The sequence below is a fragment of the Mastigoproctus giganteus genome, chromosome 11 (genome assembly GCF_048544385.1).
Source record: "Mastigoproctus giganteus isolate SK-2022 chromosome 11, ASM4854438v1, whole genome shotgun sequence".
NCBI classification, from domain to species: Eukaryota; Metazoa; Arthropoda; class Arachnida; order Uropygi; family Thelyphonidae; genus Mastigoproctus; species Mastigoproctus giganteus.
Window position 1 is genome coordinate 141957386 of NC_143585.1, and position 12329 is coordinate 141969714.

Sequence of the window (12329 nt, forward strand, 5' to 3'; positions counted from 1 at the left end):
CTTAAATTTGACTAGTTAAAATTTCTTCATAATAATTGACATTAACTGTTACAATGCAAAGCAAAGAATGACATTATTCACAGTTCCGATGTAATAAACTCAGAATTTTATTTATACAAGGGACACATAATTTCAGTGTTAATCTTTTGTCTGATGTGATTCTAAAAAATAATTGCATCACTATACAAATTAGACGGTGTGAAGATTTTTAAATTAAAAAGCGTAACAGAAATTCTGTTAAGTAGTTTGAAATAGCAATATATTACACTATGTTTAAATGTATAAGAAAAATGCGTCGGCATTCTTAAGATACACTTTACAGGAACTGTATATTTACAACTATTTAACACAGATTTTCCAACAATTTACAAATCGCTTCCTTTGATCTGAATCGTACCACAACCAATGACATGACTAAGTAAAGAAATTAACAAGATGAGATGTTAGAAGTTCAAAGTAAGGTGTAAAGACCAACACCACTCTTGGTGAATGATGACTTATGATGGACTATAAATCATGTGGAAAATATACAGAGGACAATATGAATATTATCTTAACCAGTTAAAGGATGCAAATCCACCTTTACTTTCTCTTCACTGCTAAGCATTCCTACAGTTGGATAAAATCCTCCTTTTGGAATACACACATCTTTCTGGCCAATTGTCTTGCCATTTCGAGTAAAGAACACCTAAAAACAGAAGGAAAAAAAAAATTAAGATATCAAAAGATTTTACTAAGAAGTCTACAGATTCCTAAATTTAGGACAGTTTGAATTTTGTCACTATGACTTTCCATGTTACTGCAACAATATTTCTAATAAAAAGTAATGCTGTTATTTATTTGGAATGTGTGTAATTATCTAGAGATCAGCTTTTAAGGAACTGGTGTTTGTGTAGTGCAGACCTTATTATTTCCATTTTGACAAAGTAGCATGCTACAGACAGGATTAACTAGAAATTTGAAGATAGAGTGGAAACTTGTTAAGAAGGGCCTTTATGCCAAGTAATATAAGTCAATGTTTATGATGGAAATTCTCTATTACTTTGTAAAGTAATAGACAATTAAGTATAATGACAAATGGGGGGGGAGATTTATTCTCCTTCTTGAACAGGCTAGAAATGAGTCAATTTCTATGCAAAAAGAAATTAACCCAGCTCTCCCTTTGTACAAAATAAAAAAAAAAAAAAAAAAGTATTTTTTTATGGGTAACCAAGGACCACAACAGAATAATACATTATTTAATTCCACATTTTTTTGCATACTGCGCCTATTATGAGAGAAACACGTTTCAAGGTCATATTAACTCAGCTGAAATGTTTACATTCTATATCTTTTAAGATGTGAGAGAAATGTCACTCTTTAGAACAATTTTAACACTGTGCAGTCTCTGAGTAAATGTTTTACTGCATGTGAAGGGAGGGGTGTATCCTATATGAGAAAGAACAACTTCATTTCTGTTTAGACTATGCCTATTGCATTATTGCCAAGAGCTCAACTATTAACTTCTAGCTATGCATTTAATGAGGTTCAGTTCCTGGTCTTTATTGTCTACAATTTAGAATGTGTGGTGTGTATCTGTTAGTTACATTACTGATAACAAATGGCCAAAATGTGCATTTGTTTGCTTGAGGAGAAAAAAAAAAAAATTCTATTTCATTAGATTTGCCAAAATCATCAATGCAACTGAAGAAGACCATTTAGTATTTGTCTAATTCTTCCTTCAATTTATTCAAACTACTTGTTTCCACAACACCAGATGGAAGTTTGTTCCAACAATAAACTACCATCTTTCCTCAATTTAGACTCCCTTACACATGTTTTCAGAAGGAGCAAATTATCATGGATTTCTAATAGCTTGTTTACAAACGTTGCTGGCTTCAGTGGCAGAGAAGAAAAATGCATGGGATGCATTATCAGGCAACACAGAAGCCTATTATAGATATAAACTAGTCTGAAATCAAGTCACAAAGACTTCTTTACTTATGTAAACTCTAGAAGGAAGGGGATGAATCAGATTGGTTTAACTTGATGATCCTGCTCAGGTAGCTGACAAACTGAATGGGTAATTCTGGGTATGGGAAGTGGATGCTAGAAGTTTATCAAACTCTAACAGGGAGCTAAATGATTTTGTAATAACTAAGAGCAAAGTGAAGAAGAAAGTTAAACATAAAAAAGCACCTGGGTTGGATGGTATCTATCCAGTTATATTAAAGGAGGCAGCAAACTGTTACCCATAATTATGAAAGCATCCTTGGATTCAGGGGAGGTCCCAATTCTCAAAGGGTGACACGAGTAATGGGTTTGTTAAGCGAAAGTCTTGTCTGACCAATTTGATTGGATACTACGATGTAGTCACAAACGAACTGGATGCAAAAAAAATAATTTTGATATCATATACATGGATTTCGGGAAAGCTTTAGCTGCTGTACATTCTGGAGCAGTATGGCATTAAGGGATGGTTAATGGGAGAAGACAGAGTGGTTATTAGTGGAGTCCTCCAGGGCTCGGTGTTGGGCCCATTGTTGTTTTCTATATTTATCAATAATATTGATGAAGGCATAATAGTCTTAATGTCCAAGTTAGCAGGGTTGTTAATGACAGTATGCAACAGGATCTAGGAAAGCTGGACTGAGAGGTGGCAACTGAAGTTTGCATTTGTCAATGTTAAAGTACTGCAAAGGGGTAGTAGTAACCCCAGATTAATGTACCAACTATGTGCTACTACACTCAGGGTAGTGGAAAATGAAAAAGACCTGAGAGTAACTGTGCAGACAGGCTGCCAGGACAGCTGATGGGATTTTCTTCTTAAGGTTGCCTTAGTCTTGTGACTAAGGCAACCTTAGTCATGGATAAGGTGATCTGATTGAGTATGCTGAATTTGGCATTCTTGCTCAGACTACACCCATGGGGGGAGGGGACATAAAATCAAACTGTGGGTAGTTTGAATAAATTCAAGGAAGAACTAGACAGATTATTGAAGGTTGTGTGGATTTTTTTTTTTGGCTTATGTTTTCCTAAATCATATATATGCTAATACTCTGAGATTTTTCAAAAGAATGGCCGGATGGACAATTTAGTACAGACTAAAAACAGTAAATGGATTTTCTATAGTTCGATACTGGAATGTCAAATCCATTAATTGAAAAATAATAAATAAACTGCAGATTTGTGTGGTCATGGAAAAAAAGGTAAAAACAAAGGACTGAGTAAATCTGGGTTAAGCAGGGCAAATTTTAACTGGTTGGCAAAGACCAGTGTTTCTAGCCGATTTTAAAGCACCATTTCTCCATATAGCAGAAACCTTTAAACACAAGAAAACCTAACTTAAAATTATGTAGACTTATTTACACATTGTTAATTCTCAAAACCACTAAATTTGGTGTATGTCCAATTTAGTTTCTGAAAGCATTAGCTTAAACCACCTGTGCCAAATTAAATCAATCATGTGGACACAAAATGCATATAAACAATACTTCATTCATTTGAAGGGGTGCTCTTTCCAAGAAAGGCTTCAGTTCTGGAGACTAGGTATCTATGGGGAGATTTATTGAGGTGATCAAGTAAGCTAAATGCTGATGGCATTTTTCCTCTTTTGTGACCACACATGAGGAAAGATGGATGTGCAGAAGTTTGTCTTCCAGTAGCAGCTGGTTGATTGTTGGAACAAACTTCTAGCTGTTGTTGCAGAAGTGGGTGGTTTGAAGGAAGAACTAGATAAATTCTTAGAGGGTATATGGGATGGAGTTTTTTTTTTTTTTTTTACTTGAATGGCATTCAGGCTGTCCCGAAAAGAGAAACATCTAACTGCTGTTATATCTCCGAAACTAATAGACAATTTATACTTATTTTGTCGGGTATATAATGCAGTCAACGAATATGCAAGAAAAAATTAGAAATTCTGATATTTAATATTTTTTTTTTCGAAAAAAATAAAAAGTTCACATTTTTGTCATTTGCTGTTGTGCCTTGGTTACTTTCACTCTCAATAAACTATGATAGCTAGCGTACACGCAAAATTGTTCAGTAGGAAACGTAGTTTTGATGTATCTCTTATGGTTCCTGAGTAATAGTGATGCAAAGTTAAGAGTTGAAAAATTCAAGCATTTAAGTTTATTTTTGCATTATCTTGAAAACAGTAAGCAACAAAACTGTTGTCCTTTGAGAGCTCTACAAGGATATATAACTAGTTTGCGAGAGTTGAACAACTCATTAAAGTAACTACTTCGCATTTGTCGAGCAGTGCGATTGTGTTTCATTAGTTAAGTTGTGACGATGCTGAAAGTTACATCAACTAAACGTGTTGAAAAGCAGGCCACAAAATCGGTGGCAGAATGTGAGAGAGAGAGAGTCATAAGCGTAAATGCGAGCAAGATCAATTAGAGGCAGATGTCAGCCAATCAGCGAATGTGTTTGCAACAGAGACTGTGGTTTCAGAATGATTTGAGATTGCCAAACCATATACAAATTCTTGAAGGTGGCATCATTTATGCTTTGCAATACATGCTTAGAATTGTGAAATGTACCATCATTGTCCAACAGCTTCATCTGTTTCCATCGTATTTACCGCCACTCGATTGTATAAACGAATGATTGGTTTTGGCATCGTCAGACAAGTCATAATGTTCCAGTAAATGTGAATAATATGGTTAGGGAGTTGCCTCATGCTTTAGATTACGACTATGCATTCAACATTCACATCAAGAAGCATTTGATTCATAAATCGATTACTTGCAAGGATATGCGAGAAAAGAAATGGTCAAATCGTGGCTAAGGCATTTAATCAATACTCCTCTGTACAAACGTTATAACATCAGTTTATCGTCAGTTGCTTGCTACAGTTTCACTGAGACTTACCAATCGCAAAAAAAGTAGACAATGTAGAAGATTACATCGAATTACTTATGGCACAGCAATACATAACTTTGGAATGAAGACTTGCAATTGCTCCTGGACAACACAATCAACTGATGTCGATAGTTTATAACGAACATGCTGAGGAACTGTCATTTCCAGCGATATACTTAGGACATCCACATAAATTTAAAGATGGATTATGTGTTACTCCATTTATGATGGCAACTAGCAAAATAAGACAAAAATATCAACTTTTCGTCTTATTTCAACTGATGTAAATATTTTGCCTGGACATTCGTGTATGAAACTGTTTTTAGGGATGGGAATACAAAAAGTATACTAAATTAAAACTAAGAGCTAATAATTTTGTGGTAAATGATGGAATTACATAGCAGCCCCATGTGCAAATCCATGAACATAATTTAATTATGAGAGAACCTTCGGATTCAGAGAAGGTCCCTACAGATTGAAGATGATCAAAGGATAAAGAAATTACAGACCTGCAAGCTGACTTTATTCCAGGGAAAATAATGGAAGCAATGCATTAACAACAGCATGGACTTTTTAAAGTGAGATCTGATTAGCTATTATGACAAAATGATTCTGACATCATATACTCAGATTGCAATAAAGCCATTGCACTATGGTCAAGTAACTGATATGGAGGGTGATTATGAATGGTACTGCTCTTTTTGAACTAATGTTATTAGTACAATCTCTCAGGATTCAGTTCTGAGGCCCCCTTACTATTTCAATATTTATTAACAACACTGATGAAGGCTTAATGTCTAAGTTTGTAGGCAATGCAAACATTGGCAGGATGTTTAATGACAGGAATCAAGATATAATACTGCAAAAAGACGTGACAATTGAGGTTTTGATAAATACGAAACAGTGCACATGGGTAGCAATAATCCCAGAATAACATACTATTTGGGTGGTGGAGAATAAAAAAGACCTATGGGTAATTTTGCAGTGCAGACTCAATGCTATAACAGTGTATGTTATTCTGTCAATGATAATACAGGAATTTTGCCAGCAAGATGGTAAAGCTGCATTCAGAGACTACATAGGTTTAGAAGCTTCATTTCAAGAAGGATGTGGGTGGATCGCTTGGAACAAATGTAAAGACGAGTAACACAAAGGCAAACCAAAAAAAAGACTATTTGTGGAAACTATTCATATCAAATGTTTAAGACTATTAAATGCTTATATCATCCTTATTCTTTCTCAGATGAGACATAAATTGAAAAAGGATAGTTGCTGAACAGATATGTGGAAAAGTTTGAGATAACGTAGCTGATTTTTATTTGTCTTCAGCTGCACTGGTAAAAAAAAAAAAAAACAGTAAAGCCTAGGGCTTCCTTGCACTAAATGGCTAATCTTAATGCTACTAATTTGTATTCAGCTAGAGAAGGATTAGATAAAACAGGATGTAATGGATGAAGTTTCTATTTATTTTATTATTATGACTCCCTCTATAAGCATCAGCCTTTTCTTGGATGCAATCCTAAAGTATACCCACAGGAGTTTGCAGTTTCGTTGTAACCAATATAATGTACTCAGTTGACTGGCACTGACTGAGTGACCTATGTTTCTTTGCAAGCACAACCAAAAGTGAAGCAATGCCAGCATCATTCTGTAACAACATATGTTGACTGGCTGTATATTTTTTAACACCAAACATTTCTGCTGAAAACAGCATTCTAAGGAAATAAATCAACCCCTAATTAAAATGCACATTTCCAATATTTTTTTTAAGTTAAATAATTAGATGGATAAATTAACTGATGTGTGCATTCTCTTCAAATTACAACAACATCCTATTACAATGAATATCATTTCAATAAAAATATTTTGTGCTTCCAGTTGACTTCCCTTACTTTTATAAGTCTTATTTGAATGAAGAATTCAGTACAAATTATTTTTGAAGTCCACCAATGCATAAAATGTGTTAGTTTAAAGCGAAAATTAATGGGAGGGAGGCGGTTTAAAAAAATCTGTAACACACCCTCTACTATATTTTCCACATTTCTTAATGATTATGTTGAAAATTTCCCTCCTTCTGTACCCAAAGAAAACATACATGGGATCATAATGAAAGGTGCTCATAATTTCAAGTCTTCTGCTCTAGAAGTATTCCCATAAGTGGCTCATATCTTTGGCAAAAAAAAAAGTGTTAGAATTAGTAATATGAATCAACTTGTATAGTTTGCTTTAAGCATTTGCAGCTTTGTGTAAAAACCAGGCAGGAATAAAAAGAAATATTATTATTTAACAGAAAGAATAAGAAAGCAGCACTCAAAAATGATTAGTTGATTATATTATTTGGTTTTTCTTTTTAATTAGAGATATTTACTTAAAGACAAGTCTCTCTCTAATAAACTGGCTTTCTTTTACCTGGACCATGCTACCATTTTCTACATTATCTTTTTCTTTCCACCACTCTTCATCTTCTGAATCACTCAGAGATCCATCATAATCTGCATCAAGATCATGACTAGGAGATGGTGTAAGTTCTCTTGATTCATCACTATCATAGTTGCAGACATAGTCACATGGAAAAATTATTCCACAGCCCATAACATCACCTAAAGTGAACAACAAAATGTGTAAATAATATTATGATTAAAAGGGTCACAGGAGTTTGCAGTAATATAAGTAATAAACTTTATAATTATGTAGTTTAAATCACCCAATGGGGTCATGCTTCTTATGACATTATACATACCACAGTGGAACTTGTCATCTTCAATTTCCAAGCGGCACCATGTTTATTATTTTGTCCTAACCAGGAGTTCAAATTCAGCTATTTCATTGACAACACTCCTGATATTACCGTAGACAAATTAAGACTAAGTATTCTTCTATAGTTTACACCCACCCTTTGAAGTTATTTAGGCTTTTCCCACTCATTTGAAATGTTGCCAACATCAGTTGTTGTAACAACAAACAAGAATTATTGAGGTGAATAAATGGGAATCCTCAATGATACCAGCAAAAATCCCTCTGTTCAAACAAATAGATGCCTTCTACCTACAAGTGCAGGTCACACTAATAAAAATTTCCCTAAACTCGTGAGGTAATCCACAAGCCTTTCAGCATATAATCCCTCCTATCATGTCTGGACAGGATTGCAGACACACACATCCTGATCTAACTCGCAGAATTTTTTTAAGCATAGTTATTTGATATTGTTAGTCCCCCTTATGAATAATAATGCTCTCTTTACCCCCTTTCTGAAAATCTGTAGGAAAAAAAAAAAAATCACCAGTTTTTGGTGATCTGATTGAAGTATTTAAATGGGGAAAGTTAGAATATCATCATTAAGTTTACTCAGAGACAATGACATTCTAACTCTTTCTCAGACAATGTGCACAAAGGGATATAAACTTAAAATGAAGGCTGAGGATTAGATGTGAAAAATTTGCTTTTAGGAAGAACTGGACAGGCAATGTGGGAGTTTTTTTTTTTTTGGCTGATACTTTCTTGCATCATGTGATACCCAAAAAGATTCCATTTGTGGAAAATGAGTGTAATTCTGACTGAATTGAACAGTTATCATGTAACAATATCTTTAAAGAAAACTGCTCATCATCACACAACTGTTTTTGAGAATGTTATAATCTGACTTCATGTAGTACTTCTTGAAGGATGGGCCAAATTCAAAAATAAGAGTTGTTGAAAATTCATATTTCATTTTAATTTTCTGAAAAATAAACTATAGATGCAAAACAGCCACTTGAGTACTTGTTTCTGATCACAATACCAAACTTTACGATGCAAGAAAGCAAGCTTATAGAACATCAGCCAAACAAAAAAAAACTTACAATTTTACCTAACCATTTTCTCTAAATGTTTGTCCACTTCTTCCTTGAATTTATTTAAGCTACCAAACTTCCACAATGACAGATGGAAATTTGTTCCAGTAATCAACTACCCGCTGACTAAAGGCAAATTTCTGAACATCTATTCTACAACTTTCTTTCCTCAAGGTGCATAATCCGAGCAAGAGGAAGAATACCATTAGCATTGAGCAAGTTCAAACCAATCAAAGTCTTATATATATACCCCAATCAGATCACCTCGCAGGTGCCTAGACACTGTAATTTGCAGAATTTAAGCCTCTCTTGACAAGAGCATCCTTTTGTTCCTCTCACCAATTTCACTGCCTTTTCTGTATTTGTTCCAGCAGCTCAGCCTCCAGAGTGACTTGACCATTGTCTTATACAAAGGGATAATCACCTTCTTATCCCTGTTAGCAAAATTCCTAAATATCAAGGGCAAGACCCCATGAGCTGCTCTGAAAACTTCATATCTGACTGCACAATTATCTCCAGTTTCCACTTCTCAGCCCAAATTTATAGATGCTGTTGTCATTAACAACCCTGGACATTAAGCCTGACATACCTCGATAAATATAGAAAACAACAAAAATGGAACTCTGGAGCGGGGGCTCTACGAAGAACAATGTCCATTGATTACCACTCTGTCTTCTCCCACTCAACCATCCCTTTATCCATAGCAGTATCTAGTGACTTTCTAAGTGATGCACTTCCAATTCAAGTCTCAGAGGAGAATGAGCAAGTGTAGACTGCTCCTTTCAAAAAGGGTATGGTTTTATTGGAGGATTTTATTGTTAGGAGATACAATAAAGGCAGGTAGACTAGAAATCACTGTTATGCTAACAGAAGCTAAAATTGATTTGTCACCATTAGCCTATCAGTTTTTAAGAAGGGTAAAGAGTATTATTCATGTGGAAATAATGCTCTTTTTTGCCCACATTTACATGCAAAGAGCTTATGCTGAGGACACTAGTGATCTAGTAGCTTCAGTGAAGAACTGGAGAGAAGGACCAACTTTTACACCATTTTAATTTGATTTCCATAAAACTTTTAATACAGTCACACAATACTGACTGTTGTAAAATCTGACTTTCAGGATAAATGACTACAATGAATAAAAGATGGTAAAGTGGGTCATGTGAACTAACCTTATGAGTGGAATTCAAGAGTTCTTTGTGCAACCCTTACATTTCTAATATTCAATAACATAACTGATGTAGGTATTCCAAGTTTAATGTGTATGTTTGCTGATGATTCAAAGAAGGGTACTTCAACAAGATAGACAAATTATTCAGATGGGCTGAAATATGCAAGTTTTTGCATCAGGTAGCTGTAATCCTAGGATAATGCACCTTAAACTACCATCAAGGATCTGGGAGTAACTATACACTGACGTGAACATCGTCGAGAGGCTTGAGTTTTGTGAGCTGCAGAGTGACCTGAATGAGATGTTTAAGGCCTTGAAAGAGTCGAGCAAACCAAAATGACAAGAAATTTTTAAGCTTAGTCATGTATTATACAGAGGGGATAACTGTAAACCAGATGTCAAAAAAATAAGTTCCTTAAGTCAAAGAGTGACTGACTGTTGGAATAAACTTCCACTACTTAAATTTTCAAGTATTTATCCAATAATTTTAGTTTTGGCTGGTGTTACATATGCTTGTTTACTTACATTATTATTTTGCTCATAAAAATTACATCAATTAGTGTCACACTATCTGATGCAAATTTTTATTAACTCCATTTAAATAATTTATACTTTTATTAAGGCTGGCTGTGGTCCTGAGGCAGCATACATAATCTTTCATATATACGTTGTGAGATGTAAACCATACACTACTTAAAAAAACAACAACAGCACACTGTTATTCTGTAAATGCTTCTGTGTTGAGAAGAAAAGGGAACTTATCTATTTTAAAACTAGCCTTTCTTGAATCCACTGTATAATAGAATATTTAAACACCTAAAGTGGTCCCCAAAGCAGCCCTTTACAAATGCTAGATTAAAAAGATTTCTCCCTCTCATTTTCACTGCATATTATTTCTACAGTTTTCTAAAGCCAGTTAAAATGCTTCTAACTCATTAAACTAACTTTTCAATTTAGTTCCATTCCTTGGGAGATGCTCTCTACTTCACAAGTTTCCTCTCCTTTGTTTCCCATGGCACTAGCCTATGCATGTGTAAAGTTTTTTTGTGTTGGGATTTATTATAAAAGAAAAACACAAAATATGATGAAACGGCAAAATTCAATATCGTGGAAGACTTACCTTTATGACAACGTGGCCCAAAAGGATCACCTACACCACTGCCAACAAAAATTTTCCCATCATCTGTATATAAGAAAAATAACAAATATACCTAATTAGTCAATGCTTGTATATACACTCAAAAACCGTTAAAATATAATTACCCTTTCCGGGCAAGATAACCAGCCAACACAATGTAGTTTAAAATGGAATGTGAATATATAGGGTTAGGGAAGGGTGGGAAGTTCAGTGCATGTGACACCACTCACCTTGGAATACAATGCCATGCAGTTCAGAACTACTTTCTGTAGGGCATTCATTCACATTTGTGTTGCTGGTGCTTATCCATGCTTATAACTATGTTAAAAATACATACTGTACCATTAATCACCTCTTAGCTCAACCCAAGGAATTACTGGCATTATTACTAGTAATTCCTCCAAGACAATATGATATACAGTAAGCGCCGGTTATAGTGATCATGTTTGCAAATTGAATTTTAACTCTAATAAACTGCAATTTTAATAAGCGAAAATTGACAAATATTATCCACAGGCTATAAAAATAAAGATATAAAGCAAAAATTTACACTTTATTACCAATTAAATGATGCATGAAAATCTGAAGAATATTATCTACAGGTTATCAAAATAGAAATAAATTTATACTTACATACATAGCTTAATTAAACATAACACTTTGTAATATGACTATAATTTTAAATAGTCACTTATTTTAGATTGCTTTAAATTACTGGCATACTGTTGTACAATATTGAAAAATCTATAAATAGACTACAAAGTCTATTTATAGATTTTTCAATATTGTACAACAGTCTATATATATAATCACTTGAATACAGTACCAGTTTCTTCCAACGCTCTCCCCAGGACAGCTATAGCTTCATGAGTTTGCCGTTTTGTAACTGGAATTCGTTAGGGTTCATCTTCATTTTCCTCCTCCTTGGCAAAATTATCAGTAACAGATTGTACAAATAAAGAGTCTCAATAAACTGAAAATTGTTTTAATGGTTGTGACCTCCAGAAATGTGCTTTAGAAAAATATTACAGAGGCGTTCAAATTTGATTCTAATAAATGATGAAAGTGTAGTGCATTTTATTGATTTGAATCAGTTCTTGAAATTTGATTCTCTAAAGCAGATGATTCTAATAACCAATGATGTAATCATAGAAGCTATTAGGCTTTTTAAAGAAACTGAGACAATGTTTAATCATACTAATCAAGATATACGACTGCAACAAGATCTAAACAAATTAGCCAAACCTGTTGAAAAATTGAAATTGACCTTAACTCATTTGAACAATTTACAAATTTAAGGTACAGTAGAATTCCCTCCACTTTACAATATTACTCCATTCCAGAA

At 34.1% G+C, this 12329-nt stretch overlaps 1 protein-coding gene across 4 annotated transcripts in view; it reads right to left on the minus strand.

Annotated features, from left to right (window-relative positions):
• Positions 1 to 200: 200 nt before the first annotated feature.
• The window catches only part of LOC150078483 (SPRY domain-containing protein 3-like), a 179016-nt gene continuing 166887 nt past the window's right edge, over positions 201 to 12329 (minus strand). For all 4 annotated transcript variants that reach the window (XM_090385550.1, XM_090385552.1, XM_090385551.1 and 1 more), the window contains exons 10-12: positions 10967 to 11029; positions 7255 to 7445; positions 201 to 688 (exon numbers count right to left, since the gene is read on the minus strand). In XM_090385550.1, coding sequence (XP_090241676.1) covers positions 554 to 688; positions 7255 to 7445; positions 10967 to 11029 — 389 coding nt within the window. In that variant the 3' untranslated portion in view covers positions 201 to 553. The remainder of the gene's footprint in view (positions 689 to 7254; positions 7446 to 10966; positions 11030 to 12329) is intronic.